Below are 25,439 nucleotides of genomic sequence, written 5' to 3' on the forward strand. Positions count from 1 at the left end.
GGGTCCGTGAAGTGCCTCCAAGGGGTGCGGCCAATAAACTCTGTAATGGCGGATCCCAGGCAGTAAAGTTTGTTTCTAAGCCCGTGTGGGGACTGCGTGCTTAATAAGGCCCCAACCTGCATCTTGGCATAAGTGTGTTAGCTGTCAATTACCGCAGAAGCTTCCAAGGTCGCTTCCCACAATGCTTTGTATCCACAGTGGCAAGGGGATGTGACTTTGGAAGCTCTCGCAGTAACTGACAGCTATACCAACCATGCTGTGTGCACACACTGAGGTGCATTTTGGGGCCTTATTAAGCATGTGTTCCCCCCACAAGCTCAAGACATACTACTGCCTGTGATCGATCAAACTGTTTTGTTAGCAATAGTCCGTGTAGACAACACAATGTATTTAATTAGGGTTTAATGGAACAAATCTATTTTAGCAAAGGGTGCACAGTGTAAAAAAAAATCACTGTCTTCAAAGCATGTTACTAATTCACAATTTAAAACTAAACTGAAATAAAATCACAATTTAAGTGTACCCATAATTAATATTTTTAGCTATTTCTTCACTGAACAAAATGAATGGCGAATTTTTACAGGGCAATATTATGATCAACATGCAAGGGTTAAATCAAGGCTTTCATTATAGCAGTTATTTGAATAAAACAAATGATGTGGGTAAGTACATAAACCTTCCTCATTCCGCATACACACTAAGGTCTGGTAACATGTGCAGCACGTACATTGTGTGTGCTTCATCTGGTGTGGGGAGTGTAGGCAAGTCTCCAGCGAAGCAAACCGCTTCCCAGGCCAGGATCATGACGGTGACGAGCAGCATTTGACAACTTGATGAATGTTCAGATGAGAGCGCAGAATTACAGAGCAAAAATGAATTTCTTTCTAATTACTGCATAGAAATGCTGATTAATGAAGCAGAGTTTGGAATGATTTAATGCAGTTGTATGTGAATGAAGGCGCTATTATTTTTGGCTGCTTTTATCCAGCTTTTGAAATGGAGCGTTTATCCAGTAGCTTTCTGTTTTGGAAAAAGAAATACTGTATGCAGTTTGTGTTTTTAAATGTCACTCTACGTTACTTTGGATTGCGGGGTGCATGGTGGGAGTGTGCGGGGTGCATGATGGGAGTGGCAGGAACACTCGCCCATGCAGATGTTATTACACCGGCTGGGGCCTGCCAACGGGTACACCAGCGCTGGGAGCACTGCCCCTTTCTCACGCACGACTAATGCCATTGCAATGGTGTCTGCTCCCGCTGAAGCGTTGACTCGCTGTAGCCCTCCCGTGGGAGCATTAACAGCTGCTACCACTGTGTATCAACAATGAGATGAATTCTAGGACTCGGTGTATGAATTCATCCAAATAGGCTTCAAGATATACAAATTGCATTGAACACCTGAAAAAAAATTTAACTTCTGACTTGGCCCTGATCACAAACTTACATTATTTTATCAATCCAGGGCAATCCCCTAAATAGCCTGAGCCTACTCAGTCCATTATATAGATCTGTAGTTATGAAATAACTTGATGGTAGCGTGTATTAAATGGGTTATTGTATGCCAAAGGACCAGCAAAGTATCGCGATACTGGCCCCCGTTTCCAGCAAAGTAGGAAGTGCAGACATGCTACATGCAGGCAGCTTGTGCTCCGTCTCCTGCTCTTTGGGAATCCTTGCTACTGTTTGCTATCTTGCATTAAATAAATAATTCTTTGAAACTATTCAGATTGTACATGCAGTTATACCTTTTTTTCTACTTTTTTTCCCCCCCAGAACAAAATCTCCACAGCACAATGTCCTATGTACAAGTGTGAGCACCCAAACTGCTTCTGACGAACCAACCAGCAAATTCTGGGATGAGCTCTGTCAAGTTGGCCTACCAGATGACGTCAAAATCCAAGCCTTATATGAGTCCACAGGTACGATTTCATTGGGATAGGTGACCTTTTCTGAAGAGCATTACTTGTAACCGATTACCATAGTATGTGTTATCAGGTCTTCAATGTTGAGCACGGTTTTTCAACAGCTTGTAACTTAGGAAAAAGAAGATATCGGGGGGGGGGTTTCTTAAAGGTACTAAAGGTCCAGATGTATCCCATGTGCCGACGCGTTATGCATGTCAAGCGGCAACATTAGTGTCCGGTATTGGCTAAAAGTATGTAAACCTATACATCTGTATTAATGTGCTCGGGACATAGGGCAATAACATCTAGTATTATGTTCAATGTAAGTATTGTATTTTAGAGTTTTGGGACAATATTATAAAATACATGTCTTGGAAACATGATCTGCAAGGATACCTTGCACAGCTTAACTAGTGCCTGAAAAAACAGTATATCGTTTTCATATGTACATCTTTCACAAGAATCAGGGTTAAATAAATGTATAGCAACATGTTGAACATTTTCTGGGCCACGTAGCTGGAAACTACACTTGGCAGCGAACGTTCAATGCTGAATTTGTATAGATTGTAGGTTTCTTACCCTTAAGCAATGAAGAAGAATAATACCGCTCTGAAGAAGAAAAGCAGCTACAGTATAAGTTTTCACGCTCTCCCAACATTCGAGCGGTGCCCCACTACGTACCTCATCCTCTCTCCTAGGTCACTGCTGGGCACATCACCGCTGTGCGGAATGGTCACCGGACGTGTGCCAGGCTGAGGATCCGGGACTGGTCAATGTGGACAAAGCAGTTGTCTCAGGGAGCACAAAAGTGAGTCATTTTCAGAAGTATCCCTCATTTAACACGTTTTATGTATATTGTTAATTAGTTAGATTTGCTGTAGACATTGATACATGGTATTTTTATTGTTAAATAATAAAGTGAAGGCAAAGGGATCTTCTTCCTTCTTGCCCTGGCACTAGTGTTCTGACAGATATACATAGTTGGTGATTGATGTTGTGTTTGTGTTATGTGAATGCTTTTGTTGCACACAGCATTGGGGGGGGGGGGGGGGGGGTTTAAAAGGACAGACTAAATAGATGGGGCTCTGTTTATTGTGTGTTATTTGGGAATGTGGCATCATGGGCTCGGCATACTACAGGTCTACAAAGCGCAGGCCAATACAGCCTATGACTTAGTACAAAATAGCTTTTGTTTTCTTCTTCTTTCATAATGAATGAAGCTCTGCTGCTATTCAGTAGAATGATGCAAGAAAAGCACACCAAGAACCAGGCAAAGCCGAGACTGTCTGCTGAAAAAGGGATTGGCAGCTTAAGCATGTTTGTTTGCATATCTGCACCCTATTATTTGTTTATTTGCAGATTATATGCATTGTGTTACAGAGTATAAAAGGCATTAAGATGTTTAGAGTGTAAATTGGGCTAGTGGAATTCCTTTATACATCCTCCAATAACCCCCGGGCACATTTAGCAAGTGCCGGTATGGGTCACCACACCCGTCCCTGGGTAACTCTCATTCAAGTCAACGGGAGTTAGCACCAGAATGGGTGTGGTAACCCCTACCGGCACTCGATGTGTGGTGCCCCTTAGTTTTGCTGCTGTTCTTATACTGGAGACTGCTGACAGGGGCTTTTCCTCTTGCAGCATTTGCTGTGGAAGCCCCTCTAGCTATACGAGTGTATAAGAAGGCATACTGCAAGTATTTTACTGCTCAAGTATTTTACTGCTCAAGTATTTTTTACAGCTGGTATATATTATATATTTCTCCTTCCATATACTAGATAAGTGGTTTTGTACAACTATTTAACTACTACAACTATTTAAGGCAAATATTGCTTGATCTTAGCACTGGATTCATGTAAATGAGGTTTAACTCGACGGTGGGCACATAGGGTCAGTGATGCAGACTCAGAGCATCTGATGGGGGAGCACTGCATATATTCAGAGAGAATATACAGTAGTTACATTTTCTAAGAACCCATACAGTGGAAGTTTTCACTTCCTTTATTTAACACCTCTGCTTTGCTGGCCTGTCTGAGTGTTATAGGGCTGTGAATATCACTGTTAAATTCTTTAAACTATATCCCCATTATGTTTAATTCATGCAGAATAAATTATTCTATAACATGTAGCAGGCAACACTTACACTTCAAAGATAAGGAAAAAAAAACTATGGGGAAAAGTGAAGAAATCGGGTTGTCTTGTATTTTTAAGGTAATGATTATTTTTTTTAATACAGATCTTTGAGCTTACTGTCCAATTAGCCCTTTAAGTGCATGGGCATTATATGCCTTGCTTAAACTCAATTCAATCTGGAACTTGGCTAAGAACAAAAAACCTATCCGACTTCAGGAGAGTATGGCTAGATTACTGGGCTCTTCTGCAGGAGGGCAGGGGATGTGCGCTTTCATTTCTCGGTGTTTGAGCTCATAGCTCCATTATGTCACATTTTTATCCCTTTCACACATGGTCATTTTTCACTGAAAACAGTGTTGACTGTCATGTGACTATTGATGGCACTGTGAAAAATGGGTTGTTTATTCAATGGTTATTCTTGTTAAGAAAGTTTTTCCAACAAAGCATTGATTCGTAAAAAAAAAAAAAAAGTAGTTAATCATTTACTTTGCAAGCTCAAGGCTCAACAAAACCTCTCTGAATAAGAAATCATGTGCATTGACCTCAATACGGGTTGTCTTTCATTAAAGCTGTAGAGAGGGGGGGGGGAAAGCTACTTCTTTGCTGAGCTGTGCAGCTGATGGTCAGCACCACGCTCTTATTCTCATCGTTCTAGGTTCTGGCAGTGAACGTGGGTGGCAGGAGGTGAGGTCATCGTGTCCATAGCCGGACTGATTTCTGTTCACTCGAGTCTTGGTTAAAAGTACATGGATGGTAAATAACGTCTTGAGAATCTTTCCCTTCAGTATTAGAGCGCGCTCCCATTGTCGAGCGCCATCTGAAATGCCTTCTTACATTTCAGTGGGCGTCGTGCGTTGTACTGCCCAGCCGCGACTGAGCTTACACATACTGCCATGTCACTCTTGCATTGTATGCTCCTTCTGTGGGGGGCATTTCTGTTGGTACCATATCCTTTTGTTTGACCCGTTTAGTGCATTGTGACTCCATATATTGTATCGGCAGGTATGCTCAGTGCCGCTTACATGGTTAGCGCTCCATAAATCGGCAGGCACCTGTTCACGGAGGCCTAAAGAAGAAACTCTGGCTGTTTTTGACTTTGAACTGTCCTCTGGGAAAAATATACAAAAATGTAAATGAACAGACTATAAAATGTGAATTGTAATCATTATAATATCATTTCTCCTGGGAGAGCCTTCAGTTTGTGATGTATTTTGTGCACTAAAAAGGAATCTACAGTACTGTGTAAGAAGTTACATTTTTAGCTTTAATTTTGTTTGGTTCCTCAGGGACATATTTATTGTGACATTTGTGCTCCTATATACTTTGGTAGGATTAGATCTCTTTCCTGAGAGAGTAACGGTTAGGAGCTTATTCAATAAGCTCTGTCGTGTGACATAGTCTCTGTAGTAGCTGTAGTCTGATGGTTGTCTTTTTTTGCTTCTAGGATGTCATCTAAGCAAACAGACCAATTTACTGAGTTACTGTTTTAAAGTTGTGTAAGTAAATTGCTCCTTTTAGTAACAAAATGGCATATAGTGTAAGGGTAAAATGTATGGTAAGAAAGATCCACCCTGGAATAATGGACTGAATATCTGTGAATGTCGCCTCGGAGCGCCAGAGACGCGCTGCGGCAGGAACAGCTTACACTGTTTTTGCTGTAGTCCTACACTCAATGATTTCTTTCTAAACACTAGTTTCCTTCCTGCTTTATTTGAGCTCTTGCATGACTGTTCGAAGCTTGAATGGTTGAAGTAATGATGGACATACATTCATTGCAGGTCATTATGTTGACCCATTGGGACTGAAGAATTGTGTGGCACTCGCTGTAAGTACTAAAAGCTGTTTGTAGCAAATAGTAATCCATCCAAATCTACTGTATGTACAATCATCTTTGTTTAAGAGCAGATGAGGCATTAACTTGCAGAAGTGTTTTATAATAGTGTGAAGAAGCGAGAGAAATATCAAGAGAAAAAGCCCAACTGCACAACCCTATTAAGTCGGAGATTAAGGCTTTGTAAGATTGCCAGATCCTTTGAGGTAATATGTCAAGTCCAGCCCAAAAGAGCAGTAGTCGGGGTTCTGGGCTCTGTGATTCAGAGGATGATGTTGAGGGATCACAGCCGCAGAGAGATGCTGGTGTTGGGCAGATCAAAGTAACTCGCTCTCCTCTCTTCCCCCCTCGCTCTCCTCTCTCCCCCCTCTCTCCCCCCTCGCTCTCCTCTCTTCCCTCCTCGCTCTCCCCTCTCCCCCCTCGCTCTCCTCTCTCCCCCCTCGCTCTCCTCTCTCCCCCCTCGCTCTCCTTTCTCCCCCCTCGCTCTCCTTTCTCCCCCCTCGCTCTCCTTTCTCCCCCCTCGCTCTCCTTTCTCCCCCCTCGCTCTCCTTTCTCCCCTCGCTCTCCTCCCTCCCGCCTCGCTCTCCTCCCTCCCCCCTCGCTCTCCTCCCTCCCCCTCGCTCTCCTCTCCCCCCTCGCTCTCCTCTCTCCCCCCCTCGCTCTCCTCTCTCCCCCCTCCCTGTCCTCTCTCCCCCCTCCCTGTCCTTTCTCCCCCCTCCCCGTCCTCTCTCCCCCCTCCCTGTCCTCTCTCCCCCTCCCTGTCCACTCTCCCCCCTCCCTGTCCACTCTCCCCCCTCCCTGTCCTCTCTCCCCCTCCCTGTCCTCTCTCCCCCCTCCCTGTCCTCTCTCCCCCCTCCCTGTCCCCTCTCCCCCCCTCCCTGTCCTCTCTCCCCTCCCTGTCCTCTCTCCCCCTCCCTGTCCACTCTCCCCCCTCCCTGTCCACTCTCCCCCCTCCCTGTCCACTCTCCCCCTCCCTGTCCTCTCTCCCCCCTCCCCTGTCCTCTCTGCCCCTCCCTGCCCCCCCCCGTCCTCTCCCCCCTCCCTGTCCTCTCCCCCCTCCCTGTCCTCTCTCCCCCCCCGTCCTCTCTCCCCCCCGTCCTCTCTCCCCCCCGTCCTCTCCCCCCATCCTCTCCTCTCCCCCTCGCTCTCCTCTCTCCCCCCTCGCTCTCCTCTCTCCCCCCTCGCTCTCCTCGCGCTCTCCTCTCTCCCCCTCGCTCTCCTCTCTCCCCCTCGCTCTCCTCTCTCCCCCTCGCTCTCCTCTCTCCCCCTCGCTCTCCTCTCTCCCCTCGCTCTCCTCTCTCCCCCTCGCTCTCCTCTCTCCACCCTCGCTCTCCTCTCTCCCCCCTTGCTCTCCTCTCGCTCTCCTCTCTCCCCCCTCGCTCTCCTCTCGCTCTCCCCCTCGCGCTCCTCTCTCCCCCTCCCTGTCCTCTCTCCCCCTCCCTGTCCTCCCCTCCCTGTCCTCGTCCTCCCCTCCCCTGTCCCCTCTCCCCCTTCCCTGTCCCCTCTCCCCCTTCCCTGTCCCCTCTTCCCTGTCCCCTCTCCCTCTTCCCTGTCCTCTCTCCTCCCTCCCCGTCTTCTCTCCTCCCTCCCCGTCTTCTCTCCCCTCCCTCCCCGTCTTCTCTCCACCCCTCCCCGTCTTCTCTCCCCCCCCCCCCCCTCCCCTTCCTCTCTCCCCCCCTCCCCGTTCTCTCTCCCCCCTCCCCGTTCTCTCTCCCCCCCTCCCCGTCCTCTCCCCCCCCCTCCCTGTCCTCTCTCCCCCCCCGTCCTCTCTCCCCCCCTCCCCGTCCTCTCTCCCCCCCCTCCCCGTCCTCTCTCCCCCCCCTCCCCGTCCTCTCTCCCCCCCCTCCCCGTCCTCTCTCCCCCCCCTCCCCCCCTCTCTCCCCCTCCCTCCCCCCCCTCTCTCCCCCCCTCCCCGTCCTCTCTCCCCCCCCTCCCCGTCCTCTCTCCCCCCCCTCCCCGTCCTCTCTCCCCCCCCTCCCCGTCCTCTCTCCCCCCCTCCCCGTCCTCTCCCCCCCCTCCCCGTCCTCTCCCCCCCCTCCCCGTCCTCTCTCCCCCCCTTCCCTGTCCCCTCTCCCCTCCCCTGTCCCCTCCCCCCCTCCCGTCCTCTCTCCCGTCCTCCCTCCCGTCCTCTCTCCCCCCCTCCCTCCCCCTCCCTCCCGTCCTCTCTCCCTCCCCCCCTCTTCCCCCCCTCCCCGTCCTCTCCCCCCCTCCCCGTCCTCTCTCCCCCTCCCCGTCCTCTCTCCCCCTCCCCGTCCTCTCTCCCCCTCCCCGTCCTCTCTCCCCCTCCCCCCATCCCCCCTCCCCCCATCCCCCTCCCCCTCCCCGTCCTCTCTCCCCCCCTCCCCGTCCTCTCTCCCCCCTCCCCGTCCCTCTCTCCCCCCCCTCCGTCCTCTCTCCCCCCCTCCATCCTCTCTCTCCCCCCCCTCCCCGTCCTCTCTCCCCCCCCTCCCTGTCCTCTCTCCCCCCCCTCCCTGTCCTCTCTCCCCCCCCTCCCTGTCCTCTCTCCCCCCCCCTCCCTGTCCTCTCTCCCCCCCTCCCCGTCCTCTCTCCCCCCCTCCCCGTCCTCTCTCCCCCCCTCCCCGTCCTCTCTCCCCCCCCTCCCCGTCCTCTCTCCCCCCCCTCCCCCCCCTCCCCGTCCTCTCTCCCCCCCCTCCCCGTCCTCTCTCCCCCCCTCCCCGTCCTCTCCCCCCCCTCCCCCCCTCTCTCCCCCCCCTCCCCCCCCTCTCTCCCCCCCCCTCCCTGTCCTCTCTCCCCCCCCTCCCTGTCCTCTCTCCCCCCCCCCTCCCCGTCCTCTCTCCCCCCCCTCGCTGTCCTCTCTCTCCCCCCTCCCGTCCTCTCTCCCCCCCTCCCCGTCCTCTCTCCCCCCCCCTCCCCGTCCTCTCTCCACCCCCTCCCCGTCCTCTCTCCCCCCCCTCCCCGTCCTCTCTCCCCCCTCCCCCCCTACCCCCCCTCCCCGTCCTCTCTCCCCCCCCTCCCCCCCCTCCCCGTCCCCTCCCCGTCCCCTCTCCCCTCCCTCCCCGTCCTCTCTCCCCCCCCCCTCCCCGTCCTCTCTCCCCCCTCTCCCCCCCCTCCCCGTCCTCTCTCCCCCCCCTCCTCGTCCTCTCTCCCCCCCCTCCCCGTCCTCTCTCCCCCCCCTCCTCGTCCTCTCTCCCCCCCCTCCCCGTCCTCTCTCCCCCCCCTCCCCGTCCTCTCTCCCCCCCCTCCCCGTCCTCTCTCCCCCCCCTCCCCGTCCTCTCTCCCCCCCCTCCCCGTCCTCTCTCCCCCCCCTCCCCGTCCTCTCTCCCCCCCCTCCCCGTCCTCTCTCCCCCCCCTCCCCGTCCTCTCCCCCCCCTCCCCGTCCTCTCTCCCCCCCCCTCCCCGTCCTCTCTCCCCCCCCTCCCTCCTCTCTGCCCCCCTCCCCGTCCTCTCTGCCCCCCCTCCCCGTCCTCTCTCCCCCCCCTCCCCGTCCTCTCTCCCCCCCCTCCCCGTCCTCTCTCCCCCCCTCCCCGTCCTCTCTCCCCCCCCTCCCCGTCCTCTCTCCCCCCCCTCCCGTCCTCTCTCCCCCCCTCCCCTCTCCCCCCCTCCCCCCTCTCTCCCCCCCCTCCCGTCCTCTCTCCCCCCCCTCCCCGTCCTCTCTCCCCCCCCTCCCCGTCCTCTCTCCCCCCCCTCCCCGTCCTCTCTCCCCCCCCTCCCCGTCCTCTCTCCCCCCCTCCCCGTCCTCTCTCCCCCCCCTCCCCGTCCTCTCTCCCCCCCCTCCCCGTCCTCTCTCCCCCCCCTCCCCGTCCTCTCTCCCCCCCTCCCCGTCCTCTCTCCCCCCTCCCGTCTCTCTCCCCCTCCCGTCCTCTCTCCCCCCCTCCCCGTCCTCTCTCCCCCCCTCCCCGTCCTCTCTCCCCCCCTCCCCGTCCTCTCTCCCCCCCTCCCCGTCCTCTCTCCCCCCCCTCCCCGTCCTCTCTCCCCCCCCTCCCCGTCCTCTCTCCCCCCCCTCCCCGTCCTCTCTCCCCCCCCTCCCCGTCCTCTCTCCCCCCCTCCCCGTCCTCTCTCCCCCCCTCCCCGTCCTCTCTCCCCCCCCTCCCCGTCCTCTCTCCCCCCCTCCCCGTCCTCTCTCCCCCCCCTCCCCGTCCTCTCTCCCCCCCCTCCCCGTCCTCTCTCCCCCCCCTCCCGTCCCCTCTCCCCCCCCCTCCCCGTCCTCTCTCCCCCCCCCCTCCCCGTCCTCTCTCCCCCCCCCTCCCCGTCCTCTCTCCCCCCCCCTCCCCGTCCTCTCTTCTCCCCCCTCCCTCCCCCCCTCCCTCTCCTCCCCACTCCCCGTCCTCTCTTCTCCCTCTCCCCGTCCTCTCTTCCCCTACTCTACCCCGGTCCTCCTCCCCTTCTCCCCCGTCTCCTCTCTCCCTCAGCCAAACATCCGATCCGCATGCCAGTTACGTGGCCCCTGCCACGTGTTTGTCAGGCATGGTCTATAATGACTTGTATAGTGTGCGGTTGTCAGATTTGTTATGGTTATAATGTCTTCCTACCTTTTGGCGGCTTCCCAATGTATTGCCAGCTGCAGCAGGAGCGCACGCATGTTTGAAGAAGTGTGCAGTGTGAACACTTAACATTTTGGAAAACAGACATCATTTCTCTATGATTTTGCTCGTTTGGAAGTGCAGTTGTGTGCCAAGACCGCTACTTTCTGTGATTTAAACAGGTACAGAAACAGATGTACTTTTTGCAGGCTGTAGGATCCCAGCTGTTTAGAGATAAGTTTGTAGAGGGATGAGCACACCATGCTGCTTCAGTTATTTCCCAGTGTTCCTGTATGGTCTCAGATTACTGCTTTACATCAGGTGCCTTATTTGGGAATGTTCTTTACCCCTGACCTGGCTGGTTAGTCCATGAAGTAGAGTACATTATAACTCCAGCATGCACAACATGCATAATGTTCCTGTGTTGATACTAGTGTAACGGTGTTTCCACACCCGGTGGGAGATTTGTCCATTACTACGGTGTATGGTGCATATACCTGCTGGCAACAGGAGGGCTGAGTCGTCCGCCGATGTTAGTGGGGACACAGGACCAGGCTTCTGGAGTTCATGCCCCACATATCTCTTTAGCAGTGCAGCGCCTCCATCTGCCGCTGGGTCCAGGAACTGAAGGTGATCTCCTACGGTAGAAATATTACCTCTCCCCCCAGTAAGGTCACGCACCAGGCAGGAGATATATAACAGGAACGGTTTATTCACTCTGTACAGCACAGTTACATGGCAGGCTTCTGCCCGATGCAGTAACTCTCAGCTCTCACGGAAGGATGGTCCCTGGAACGTCACTACAGGCTAAGGGCACCCGCTGCCATCCTAGATCTTCCCCACCTCCCTAGCAGAGGTATAGTCAACACTCATTCTCCCCCGAAGGGATGACCACAAGGGAAGGCCCCAATCTCAGGCTCCCAGTTTTGACCTACCTTCCTCAGAGGGGGAAGGACACTACTAAATTTAGGGCGGCCCTGCCTTTAAGTACTTCCAGGAGGAGGGCCCAGGTCTGGCTCCTGATTGGACATGCCCAGGCCTAATGTCCCTGCCCCTCAAATACAGCTCCTCGGAGGGGGGAAACCCCATAACAACTACTGGAAACCTAATTGTTCCAGGACTTACTGCCAGGCGGGAACAAACAAGTAGCCACAGATGGCATGGCTACACTAGTTAAAAGTAGTCACTGCATATTTTTGTAACATTATTTTAGTAGTATCGTTTTTACTGCTTAGTATGAATCCACAATGTAGCAAATCTGTTTTGTTGACAAATGTGCATATATTTCTTTCATTTGTATAGATTTACAAATACATGTTTTGTTATAGTGCCAGTGAAATAAAGGACGCTGCTGTTTTGCTTTGATGATTTATTCATTGTTAAACTTCCCAGTGGATTTCCATTTTTGGGGAATATAAAATCATTTTACAGCCCTCAGTTGGACGAAGGTAGAAGTGCGAATAGGGATGTTGATCACTCTGTGAGCAATTAACACCATATCTAGATATAAAGCATTGTAAGAGAGAAAGGTTAAATATAAATAACACTGCTACAAAGAAAGTGCAGCAGAAAATCTCCTTATAGTGTAGTACAGTATGTTTATTACAGATATATGCATAAACCATAGGATAAAAATGCACTCGCAATGTAAAGGAATGAAACGGCTCAACTAAGGACAGAGCTGCAGGAGTCTGTCCTTAAGGGCTCAATTATACCAAATGCTGCAGGGCGGCAGCGCTATTCTGTGACGTCACCCAGCGCTGCCGCCGAACAGCTAGTGACGAGCTAGTGACAAGCAAGGAGCGGTGGCACAGGCGTGGCCGTGAGCGGTTCCCTCATTGGCTGGAACCACTCACGTGACGCGGCCGTCGCCAGCCAAGAACAAATCTGCAGGTCGTGCCAGGAGACGGCTCCACGCGGCGCGCACGCCGCAGCAGGTACGGTCGTGCTATTGTTTTGTGTTTTTTTTAAGTTGTTTTTCGGGCGGTTTTCCTGTATAACCACAGCCTAAGTGTTTTCCTTCATTGCCTCGCGTCTCACTGCTAGTCCGCAAGTTAATTAGCGGTGCTGGTTAAGATAACTCAGTACAGTGTGGAGTCGGCATGCTGTCAGAAAAACTTGCGCTATTGCTACGGATGCTCGTGAAGGAAAGAAACGTCCGTCGCGTTTCGTGACTAGAAAGTCACTTCATCCACGTAGGACGTATGCTCCTTCTTGGATAAATCAGTCTGGGACAGATCAGATAAACAAAAGATTGGTTACAATTAATAAGTTCTTTTAATATCGCTTTTTTCTTTTGTTGTGATGAAGTAAATGTTGTATTGCTTTTAGTATCCATAAAGGTACATGTAATGCATCTCTTTTGCCACACTTAAAACAACCCTTAGGTTTGGGGTTAAGCCATTGTTATCAACTTGTCGCTGCTGTTTCTCAGAACCGGGAGTCTTTACGTTTGTTTGTCTTGGATCAGGGGTGTGTAAACGTTTTGCACTTACCTTGTCTAGAGTGTCAAATTACGCCGTGTTGTCACGTGACAGTTGCCATGGCGATGCAGTGTCAAATAATGCCGTGGGTCATGTGCCATCACCCCACAGCGTCATTTGGCGACGCATCGCCTGAAGCCGACTGAGTCAAAGTAAGAGAATTTACAGAGGTCTTGCGCGGTCCACCAGCATTTCCTTTAAATGCTTTGGGGATGAGTGCGGGGCCTATGTAACCGCCGAGGCGCACCTCACCCCCCCCCCTTGTTATAGATAATACTTGGAAGTTTGGATAGAGTAGACCCCAGCAGGGGGGCTGAACAGTGAATGTGCCAATTTTTTTTCAGGATCCTGGTTGTTTGGAGCTGCAGAATTATATTTGGTGATTAAAATTGACGCAATCTTGTATGTTCCTAGTCTTGGATAAAAAAACAACTTGGGTGCTAACTCTGTAAGAGAATAGTAAAGGTGGTGGAAAAATATTACCGTGATGGGTGGGTGCTAGCAACCCCGAGGTCGAGGGGTGCGTGCTGGAATGCAGACTCCTATTGCTTCAACCCCACTAGGATCTATCCAAGATCATTGATATATGTGGAGAAAAGAGAAATGGGGGAGCAAAGGACAAATCAGCAATGTACACTATGATCCAATACAGTACAGATATATGGAGTATGAATACACCACAATGACAAGTACTCATATACCAAGACTCAGAGGAAGGGACATGAAAATGGGCTAATAATAGATAAAATATAGACATTACTTACACGGCCATGTGTAAGCAAATGTGTGTAGAAAGTTATCTTTACTGGAGCCTTCCTTCTGTTCTGCAGGGTTTTATTCAATTCCTATTGATGGTGCTTCCTTTTCAGATAGAATGGTGCTGACTGCACCAAGCTATCCCGTAATTCTCCCGTCATTGGATAAAGTATATGAAGAGCTTTTTTAGGTAACACATTAAGCATTTATTCGCATAATAAACAAAAACTCACATATACAAAAAGTCCGCTTCAGCAACAGTAGAGTCCGTCTGCTCTGCACTACCGCATCAGTTAGTCCCTGGTAACCGCGTCCAGTATACCGAGCTGTGCAGAGCTGGAACGCAAGTGACGACGGGTAACTACGAAAGCCTACACAAGACAAACTAGGACCAATTAGAGCTACGCGTTTCGCTGTCAACAAGCTCAAATTGGTCCTAGTTTGTCCTGTGGAGGCTTCTGTATTTTCCTGTGCTCTTCATATACTTTATCCAATGACGGGAGAATTACGGGATAGCTTGGTGCAGTCAGCACCATTCTATCTGAAAAGGAAGCACCATCAATAGGAATTGAATAAAACCCTGCAGAACAGAAGGAAGGCTCCAGTAAAGATAACTTTCTACACACGTTTGCTTACACATGGCCGTGTAAGTAGTGTCTATATTTTATCTATTATTAGCCCATTTTCATGTCCCTTCCTCTGACTCTAGCTTTTGGTATATGGGTACTTGTGATTGTGGTGTATTCATACTCCATATATGTGTACTGTATTGGATCATAGTTTACATTGCTGATTTGTCCTATCATCCTAGTCTTGTCATTATTTTTACCTGTTATTGTTTTTTTTGCAACATCAATATTTGTAGTTTCTTTCTAGTGCTTGCTCAACAGTATCTACATTGTCATTTCTCTCAAGAAACTTGTTCTTAAGTTCCAGAGATTGTATGTTCAAGCAGGACTCCTGGTTTGATATTTTTGGGGGGAAAGTTTTGTGGGGGTTTTTTTTGTATATAGGTTTGAAACAGGGGGTCTCCGGAGATGAACCACATTAATTTCAGCTTTGAGGACCCCTGCTTACCGAGATACCGCCTTAGGGTGTGCAGGTAGCAGCTCCGACTGGGCTAGTTGGGGCTATCATAATGGCGTTTGAAATGTCCCGGGCCAATAGGATGCTGTGACATCATCTCTTGCGGCTTACTATTGGCCTTTTCGTGACCGGGATATTTAAACCTGCGGAGCTGCTACCGGCGCCCCCTACAGAGGTTAGTATATCCGGGATCGGGGTCCCCGGAGCTGAAGTGAACATGGTCTGAAGAGTTGCAAAAACATTTTTGGGAGAGCATATGCTCCTTTAAAATCAGCAGTCTTGGAGCCACTTCTACCGAAACACTGAAATAGACCATATGGGGATGTTCTTAACCCAATTCGGATTATGGTTGCTTCTTGCTTCCAGGGAACCATTACACAACAGGTTTTCTATAGGTGTTCGTGTGAATGGTCTCATCTTCGATAAAAAGTAGCAGATCTAAAAACTTAATTTCTTGGCTTGTTTTGGATGTAAATGTCAGACCTCTCCTTTGTTCATATTGAGTGAAGTTAAAACTTGTATTATACCCATTCCAAATAATAATGATATCAATATACCTTCTCCAAGTAATGCGATTCAAAATAAAAGGGTGGGTAACACACACACACACACACACACACACACACACTTCTTCATAAAGTACCGTATTTCCTCGATTCTAAGACGCCATCGATAGTAAGACGCACCATCGATTTGGCCCTTACAAATCGAGGAAAATTACTTTTTCACTTACCATGTTTCAGGAGAGGTCCCATGTCAGCGGAGGATGAAGCTTTGTTGAAGATGGACAGTGGGCAGGTGTGTGGCGGGAGAAAAGGGCCCAAGTCTGCAGGTGAATGAAGATAAGACAGCGGGCATGCGGTGGCGGCGGCGGCAGGAGATCATAATAGCAGGAGAGCTGAGCAGGAGCAGAACGGCATAGGCGAACAGGTGGGAAGGAGCACACTTTAACACGAGAAGTTGACCGGTGTCTAACTTCCGGTTACAGTGCGCTCATCCCCATCCGTTCCCCTATGAAGCTCTGGTCCTGCTCAGTTTTCCTGCTATTATGATCTCCCCCACAGGCCCGCTGTCTTCTTATCTTCATTCAACTGCAGACTTGGGACCTGTCCTGCCGCCGCCGCCCCGCCCGCTGTCCATATTCAACCATCTGCAGACATAGGACCTCTCCTGCTGCGCCCCCTTTGTCCTCCGCTGACATGGGACTTCTCCTGGAACATGGTAAGTGAAAAGAGGGGGTTAGTACTGTGGACACTTTTTATTTTGTATTTTTTTTAATACATCGATTCTAAGACGCACCCCGATTTCAGACATGTGAAAATCGAAAAAAAGGTGCGTCTTAGAATCGAGGAAATAGGGTAATAAAGGGTTTATTGATGATCTTGATAAAGTCCCAGTCGCAGATCGAAACATCAATCATCAGTCAATACCTTGCCACTTTATCAAGACGTGAGTGCACATTGCTTTCCTGTGCTTATGCATCTTAAACCTACATACAGATGCAGCCACCAGTATTTAGAACACTTGCCTGGGAGTTTCTGGGGCAGTCTCACAGTAAATGCCTCAACATTTCTGTGAGATTCTTAATTGCCCATCGGATTAACACAGCGGGGGATCCCTGCAGTCCCATTCAGTTTGACCCCTGCTGTGTTAATCCGTTGGGCCATTAAGAATCACACAGAAATGTTGAGGCATTTACTGTGAGACTGCCCCAGAATTTCCCAGGCACGAGTTCTAATACTGGTGCATCTGTAGGCACACCCAGGCAGCTGGTAGTATGTGTGTGTGTACGTTATCAGCTAGATTATGTAACAAATATGTTATAAATTATACAGAGGTGAATATAACGTAAAATCCAAAAAGGGGTCACCCAGTGTAGAATAGTAACATTGATATTTGAAAGAAATTGACATTTAAACATTTACATTTTATACTTGTAAGGAGAGCTTATTTGAATGTAAAGAGCAAATACGAAACAACCAAGTACAGATGCAGATCTGGTGAGGCAAAATAACATCTGAGGCTGAAGTTCTCTGTATTTGATGAACTATTAATTTGGACCTGTAGTAGTTTTGCATTTATTCATTATGTTGCAGTTATGTTTATTTTGCAGAATCTACTTACTTTTGTACTGCCCACATCTGTAATGGCTAATATGGCTATATTACCGTGAGGTTTAAAATCTGCTTTTCCCAGTAGCTTTGCCACCCTTCTCGATCCAGGTGTGGATCAAATCGTGAGTCTTGTGAGACATGATCCAGGTGCCGATCTATAATGAGGACAATTTATTTTTTGCTTATGAGAACGACTTCTTTCCTTTGATACAGATATAATCCATGGAGGCAGCTCTTCCCAGAGGTGCAATTTTGAGGGCACGAAATTAACAGGGATTAAAAAAAATATTATTCATTGATTTAAGTAGTCTGGTACATGAATATTGGATTTTCGGCTGTTTGTCTTATTTAAATAATTGGTCTCCTTCTTTCTTCATGGGAAATAGTTATTTTTAATACTTTAAATAACTTTACGAATCACTGTACAAGACATGACCAGGTGTGTTTTTTTTTATTTTATTTTTTTACATTTTTTAATTTATTTTTACATTTTTAACCTGCAGTGCACAGGCATTTTGAATTTCTAGTATACTTTATTTCATTCTCAATTTAATATATAGGCATGTTGTGAATTAAGTTGAATATCCTGAAACAAAGATTTCTTTTATTTCTTTCCTTTTCAGATGAACACAAATGCATTGCTGGCACGTGGCGCCTGTGGGCGCAAAGGGGTTAGGAAATGCAACAAACAAATTAAGATCAAAGCATCCAGGTTCACCTTAATTGGAGCACAGAGCATAATTGTGTCCTAGTTTTGACTTATTGATGATGCTAATACAAATTGCAACTAAATTCCCTAAGAGCCTCTTTAATAAGCAGTGCATATTTGTGTTTTTGTTTGAGTGCAGAAACGTTTCTCAGATCCCGCAGGCAGATTTTGTACACTGTCTTTTTAAGCAAAACAATTGCAGTGGTGGTTTTTTTTTAGCCTGCCGACTACCCCAGGGTTTCCCAGTGCAGATAAATATAGTAAGCTATTGAAGGTGTTGCCCAAATGCATCAGAGGTGGGTCTTAAGTGGTTTATTGAAAACTTGGTAGGTGGGGGCTCTCCTTATGTCAATAGTAGGTTGTTACAAAGCCTTGGCCTTTCTGCTGAGTGCGCACTTTCTAATCTTAGTACAGTACACTTAGCTGTGCCTTGTTGGTTGATCTGAGTAGCCTTGTTGACTCATATGATGCATGCCAAGGTGTGTGTTTGGTGCTAGGCCTTGTGTAGCCATATGAATTGTAAAGAGGACTTGGAATGCAATTTTTGGACCAGTAGCCCGTGAAGTTCTAATGGTTCCACTGATATGGTCATATCTGTGCATGTCACTGATAGTTCTCACTGCTGCATTCTGAGTTGCCAGTAATCTATTGAGTTGATTGGCAAGGCAAGAAAGTTCATTTCCATAGTCAAGTCTGGGAGTGACCAGGGTGTGGTGGGTCTTCTTCCCCAAGGAGTGGCTTGAGTCACTGATAGAATTGAGGTGGTAGAGTCAGAACTTGACTGTCTCTTGACTTGTTCTTCCATTGTGAGGTTACCATCAATGGGGATGTTCAGGTTTTTCAGTCTTGGAGGGTGCTGTGGAGTTGTCTTAGATATGGATGTTTCCCAGGTCATTCAGTTTATCAATTTGATTCTGGCATTCTATGATGACTTTCTGTGTCTTGCCCATGTTTAGTTTTAATTAACCTCAATAGGAACTGACTAATACAGCTTGGGGACATCTGCATATTGGTGATGCCTGAGACCACGACTTTCAATAATTGGGCCCAGTGGCTTTATATAAATGTTGGAGATGAGAGAATAGTCTTGAGGTACTCCTTCATGTAATGTGTTGTGGATGATGAGATTTTATTCATGCATAATTCTTGGGTTCTGCTGATTAATGAGCAGGAAAAGCCAGTTCAGAGCTTGGTCAGATATCCCAGTTTCCAGCCTTTGTAATAGTTGGCTATGGTCAACTGTGTCAAAAGCAGCTGTAAGCTCCAGCAGTATGAGAATTGTTGGAATTTCCCTAGCTATAGAAGTCAGCAAGTCCTCAATCACACTTGCCATGGCTTTTTCGGCACCTTGATATCTCCTGAAGCCTGACTCATTTTGTCCCAGAAGGTTGTGTTCCTCATCAGCATGAAGTTAGCGCTCTATCACCTTTTCACTGACCATGGAGAGGAATGGAAGGTTGTAAACCAGTCTGAAGTATTTGGCATTTTGGGGGGGAGGGGAGAGAATGAGTTGGACTAAGTAAGATTTCAGATGGTCCAGGAACTTGCTCTGATCTATTGATTTGTGGTAAATCCAGAGGATGGTTCTGTGGAGTATGCCTTCTTAGACTTTCACAAGCTGGATCCATGGATCCAGGTCACATGTTAGTCTGAGGTTGTTGGAGAATCCAGGCAACTGCTTGTTTGCCGAGAGTGCAATTCAAGTTTGGGTTGTTCCTATTGATAAACTTCAGGCCCTCCCTGATCTGGATCTTGGAGTGATTCTGGTAAATTCCTGAGGCTGCTGGAATTGGTCAAAGGGGCTTCCATCTTAAGCATTTTGAGTTGTTGTCTGCAGCTATTATCATTGTACAAAAGGAATGCTTGCAGAGTGCATACCCGACAACAAATTTAGGTGGGTCTTGTATGTTTCGTCGGTACTAATTTTTCTCCATGTGCGTTTGCGTACTAATAGATTAGAAGATAACTTGCTGTTCTTGTTTTTCTTGTTGTTTAGTCTTAGGGGAGCGATTTGTGTCCACCACATTTGTAAGCTAGTTGTTGTGGTTGCTAGAGCGGAGGCCGAGTCATGTCCAGGCCTCAGGGGGTCTGTACATTCGGTAAGTTTTTTATGTTGGTTTAGTTGAGTTCGAAGTTGATAGATGAGCTTCAAGAATGACGTAGTCAGACCAGGGTACTAATGCGGCCGGAGATCAATTCCAAGTAAATAGAATTTGTAAATATGAGGTCTAGTGTGTGACTGCTTGTTGGTGCTACTGTGAACTTGTTTTAGAGTCCCCTAAAATTATACACTGTAATTTCAGTAGTCAACATTAAGTGAGGCTGCCAGCTTAGTGAGTTCTGAGGTGACGGTGAGTAGAGGTTCTGGAGGTCGATAAAGTTAAATAGAGGTGTTCTCTGGTTGCATTGAGCCTGACCAGGAGAGGCTCAAGGGTGGCTGTGTTGTGGATATCTTGTTGTAGCATAGACCTGGTTCAGGCCTCCACCCTTGTCACTGTCTGTTTTGGATGGATATCGTTGTCTGAAGGACATAGTTGATTGATGACAGGACCATCAGTGTATCTCAGCCAAGACCTTGCAAAGATTCCAGAGCCACTTTTGTCACCATCACGATGTAGTTGTGGAGTACCTGGGATAGTACCAGGGCTTTGTTGGTCTCTGATCTTGCATTGATTAGTAGAACGTTAGTGCTGCTGTCCTGTGAGTTACTATGTCCCTTGGGCTACCCTTGGCCATATGCATCTCGATGAAAATGAATAGCTGATTTGTGGGGAAGGGAATATGGAAGGGATTAGGTTATAAGGTGCCGACTGGAGTGCTGTGTACCCCATTTGTAATTGTTTATTTCTACACCATTGAAGTTGAACTCACCCAGTAGTAAAGTGGATGTCTGTTGAGATGTGAGCGCTGTCGAGAGAGAGTGGAAGTGTCTGTCAGGTAGAAACCCAGAGTTCGTCACACCAGATTGTGCCACTGGCACCTTGACATTGTTTGTTAGCTGTCGCATATGGAATAGTGTGATAGATTGGTCCTCCTGTAAAGGTCAGATCAGGCAGCAGTGCTCACTCATGTGGGAGACATAAAGGTTAAAGTAGTGGAGAGGCAGGTTAAGCTAGAAGCAAAACACCCCAATCACATTCTTTGCATTTATTTTGGCCTATTATGTGCAGTAAATTGGCAGTTCATTCAGTCTGCTGGAAATGTCAGCCTAGCTGAAGCACCAGGGGTAATCTAGCAATCTCTCCTGTCTACTTCGCTTAACTTTTTAATTGGCACTCGCCCTGTTTTGTTGTCCTCTCAGGTTTTTGTGTTTTTCCTCACATGCAGCCTTGTGAATTTAGCAATTGGATTTTCCAAACGTGCGTGGCTAATTATCTTTTCTCTGTACACACTTCATAATTTGGAGCTTTATCCGATTCATTGCCAGAGGAGTAGCACGTTTTGCCCTTCAATCGGCAAAAGGGTTAAGGCGGGTGTTCTCAACTCCAGCCCTCAAGACCTCCCAAAAGGTCAGGTTTTCAGGATATCCCTGCTTCAGCACAGGTGGCCCAATCAGTGGCTCAGTCAAAGACTGCACCACCTTCCGTTGTATAAGAGTAGACATTAATGTTATAATATGGTCTTTCATATGGATACTGCACCCGAGAATATGTTGTGCCCTAAAAAAGCTGATCAATATTATCATCTGACATCTTTCCAACATTATGGGGAATTCATACTGTCTAGATGAGTAGATCACATCACACGTTCTTATTTATGATGTTATTTTATCCTAAAGCTTAAGGAGCAATTGTATTGGCTGTTGGTCTTAAAAATTGCAACTTGACTGACTGCTCAATATCAAACTGCATAGCTTTCTGAAACACGAATGTGATCTTGTAGTTTCTCTTCACACAGGAGGTAGCGTTTTTTGTTATTTGCACAACTTTTGTTTCTCTTTGGCTTGTATATCCTTTTCTTAGGACATCTTAGCTTTGTATTGCTGTAGCATAGTAGCTCTGCTGGGTGGTCATGTGTGTGGCATGTACAGTTGGCCGTCTCACAATTCTGCTTCTACCATGTGAGAGTGAAGCATACGGTATGGCTTGAGCATCAGAGTGCTGCTTTCTAATACATCTATGCAGCAGTGTTTGTACAGAGACGATCCTGGCTTTCATGTCCAGGTATTTACTATGTGTTTGATATGCATTAGAAATGTTTACCCTATAATGTTTAATAGAGAACTGTGCTCTCTTCTTGCCCAGCTGTCCGTAAAAAGGTCTGCACTGGATAAAGTGAGGTTGAAATGCAGATGGATAAAGTGAGGTTGAAATGCAGATGGTAGTTTTTTTCCCTGAGCCTTCAAACAAAACCAAAGCTACATACTGTACCAAGTATTTGTTGCTGTAGCGTAAAAATGCAGCAATGGTTTGTTTTGAATAAGGGAATTACACACCAGTTTATAAACGAATGAGCAACAACACTTTGTTTTTGTTAATGCTTCACCGTAAAAAACATATTCTGCTGTAATGTGTTGTACAATTTGGAAACATGCTAATTCCTAAAATAGATGCTTTCTTTTCTATACACATGCGCACATATACACATGAGAAGGAGCGGCTCAGTGAGTAAAGACACTGAGTTTGAAGCAGGGTAACCTCGTTTAATTCCCGGTGTCGGCTCCTTGTGACCTTGGGCAAGTCACTTTATCTCCCTGGGCCTCAGGCACCAAAAAACAGATTGTAAGCTCTACGGGGCAGGGACCGGTGCCTGCAAAATGTCTCTGTAAAGCGCTACTTAAAACTAGCAGCGCTATACAAATACAAGAAAAAACAAAAACACGCGCACGTATACACACACACACACACACACACACACACACACACACACACACACACACACACACACACACACACACACACACACACACACACACACACACACACACACACACACACTGTTCTGTTCCTGGTTTCCAAACCTCTGCAATTCCCATGCACACATGGTACAACAAATGATTATTAGTTTAACATGTAGAGGATCTGAATGTGAAATTAAAAAGCAGATGGTGAAGAATTATTATGCCTCATCTTAATCCTGGGTGAGCAGATTAGGCATAATTGTAAAAATGTCATCACACTTTGTAAACCTGAAAGCAAAGTGAATTTGCAGGGCTGCACATCTGTTTTGGGACATTGTTAAATGGTTAGGAAAATCAATGCTGATATGAACTAAGCATATTAATCTGGGGGATCTAATTAATTTAACAGTTATGACTCCTAGTAGATACATGACTTAAGCTTCTTTATAGAAGACCTGACAATGTTTTGGCAGCTATGGCAGGGCCAACATTAGAGGCTTAAAGCAGTAAACTTTTCTTAATCGGCAATTACGGTGCCCTGACAATTATAAATCTTCAATAATGTTAATGTTGTACTAAATTGTTCATTATTAATTCAGCAAAGCGGTGCATGCGTTTGCAGAAATGGCCGCAATGTTAAATCCATGCCGTGTTTGCCTTCCCAGCTCTTATTGAGTTAACAGCTTTGCCCTTTCAAATCGCTCCCTTTATAGACATTCTAATTTGTGTGGGATTGTTTTAGTTTCAATTCTTTTTGGTAAACATTTTTTGATGTCAATAATTCGAAGACTCCCAATTCTGTTCACTGTTTATTTCTGCTTTCATCTGTGCTTTCCATTCTGTCATTTTTTGCATCATTTTGTTTCTACTCTGCTACCAAATTGCAAAGACAGTGAAGAAGCGTGTTACACCTTGCAGAGCAAGGTACCGCCATGGTCCAAGAGCTTCTGCGCAAAACGTAGGCGTCCACATACAAAACTAGGTAGAACAGGTGACCCCAAGTGGATATTGATTAGGTCAGGCACGTTCAATTTGGAATGGATAACCTGATTTAGATGCAAGTGGAAGCTAACCAGTTTGGGCACATCAGTCACTATGGCTGTGTCACATCATGCATGGCTATGTCATTTCTAAGCTGGAAAGGGAGCAATTATTGTTGGTTCCTGTTAATTTAGTGATTTACTTTATGTAGCTGATGCCCCGTCAGGCTGTGACAGTGTGGTGGAGTTTGGTGGAACCTAACACACCTTTTAAACCTACAGTGAAGACCATCAAGTCTGCGGATGTGCCTTTTTTCAGAACAAAACCACGTTATTTTTCTGATTGTACATGCAAGCAGGATCGCAAACACATTTTGAGACCCGTTTTTCATACATGGAAAAGTGAAATGTTTTTAGGGAAACTGGGTATTTCCCCCATTAAGGTGGCAGATTTCACGTAAAAGTGAGACGTTGGGAAAAGCAGAATTCTATGTTTGAATCTGACCTATGACCTCATTGGCTTCATCCTTAAAGGGGGGTCATTCAATATACTTCAATATGTGACTTGAATGGGGGGTTTTCGGCCCATTGCGCTTCAAAATATAGTGAATTCCCCTGTAAATGTCCATTCCTGTCGCATTGTTTTAGCCATCACATAATATACAGTATGCATTGACTTGTAATGGGTTGAAAACCCCACCAACAATAGTAGGTTAAACATTAGGTAATAATGTGCATTATTGTTTTTGTCTTACCTTCAGCAATAAGGTAATCTTATCATTTGTGATATTTTTGTTCTGTGTTTTAGCGATGTGCATACTGTAAGCACCTTGGAGCTACTATCAAATGCTGTGAAGAGACCTGTTCGCAGACCTACCATTTCCCCTGTGCTGCCGGAGCTGGCACCTTTCAGGATCTCAGTTGCTTTTCCCTTCTTTGCCCAGAGCACATCGATCAGGCTCCCGAGACATGTGAGTATCTTGCACGTGAATTAATACTGATGACTAGCAGACACCGCTTCATTGGCTAGAAATTACACATCTGCAATGTTTCATGCCCAATGGCTTCCAGTTTCACTGTGCTGCTTTTAATGGCTATGCTGTGGCAATTAATGCTTTCCTATTCCTACTGGGGGCTGATGTTCCTCCCAGACAGAATTCTAACAAGAAAAGCATTCTAATGTCAGTGTTTTGTATGAATTAAAGATGCAGTTCCGCTTTGCAAAATATATTGGCGCTATCGTCAAGTAGCGTCAAGCATTGTAACCACTTGTCCCATTAATACCTTCACAACCTAATTTATATTTAATAGCTTTTGTTATAGGTTGTTGAAGCTAGTATTTTAATCTATTTTTAGATTTGTTCCTTCGTGTTTAAACCGCACTGAAATCGTTGAATATTATAATACTTACTGCCTTTAATATGCATTTACTATAAACTCATGCATCACAAAATACGGGAACGCTTCCAAAATTGCACTGACTAGTTAAGCATTTTTTTTTAGACTAATGACATGTTTACTTCAATGTTCTTCCAGAACAAAAGAAATTATTGAATTTCACGGTATATACAAGTATATGAGCAAAGACAATAAGTTAAATGTAGAGGGGGAAAAACTGGGCACAAACCACACCTTTTGGACCAAGAAAGCCAGTACACTCCTTTCTGATCACTTGCTTTTTTCTGACCCTCCCGTGTGCTCTCCATAAATGCCTAATGTGGGCCCTGCATGGATTCCTAATGTGGGCCCTGCATGGATTCCTAATGTGGGCCCTGCATGGATTCCTAATGTGTGCCCTGCATGGATTCCTAATGTGTGCCCTGCATGGATTCCTAATGTGTGCCCTGCGTGGATTCCTAATGTGTGCCCTGCATGGATTCCTATAGTGTGCCCTGCATGGATTCCTAATGTGTGCCCTGCATGGATTCCTATAGTGTGCCCTGCATGGATTCCTAATGTGGGCCCTGCATGGATTCCTAATGTGGGCCCTGCATGGATTCCTAATGTGTGCCCTGCATGGATTCCTAATGTGTGCCCTGCATGGATTCCTAATGTGTGCCCTGCATGGATTCCTAATGTGTGCCCTGCATGGATTCCTAATGTGGACCCTGCATGGATTCCTA

General features: G+C 47.3%; 1 protein-coding gene across 13 annotated transcripts in view; it reads left to right on the forward strand.

Moving 5' to 3' along the window:
- KMT2C (lysine methyltransferase 2C) overlaps positions 1-25,439 on the forward strand; it is a 236,661-nt gene that overhangs the window by 107,212 nt on the left and 104,010 nt on the right. For all 13 annotated transcript variants that reach the window (XM_075587878.1, XM_075587876.1, XM_075587879.1 and 10 more), the window contains 3 exons: positions 1,773-1,918; positions 2,602-2,711; positions 24,125-24,287. In XM_075587878.1, the coding sequence (XP_075443993.1) occupies positions 1,773-1,918; positions 2,602-2,711; positions 24,125-24,287 (419 nt within the window). The remainder of the gene's footprint in view (positions 1-1,772; positions 1,919-2,601; positions 2,712-24,124; positions 24,288-25,439) is intronic.

This window comes from Ascaphus truei, chromosome 2 (assembly GCF_040206685.1).
Source record: "Ascaphus truei isolate aAscTru1 chromosome 2, aAscTru1.hap1, whole genome shotgun sequence".
NCBI classification, from domain to species: Eukaryota; Metazoa; Chordata; class Amphibia; order Anura; family Ascaphidae; genus Ascaphus; species Ascaphus truei.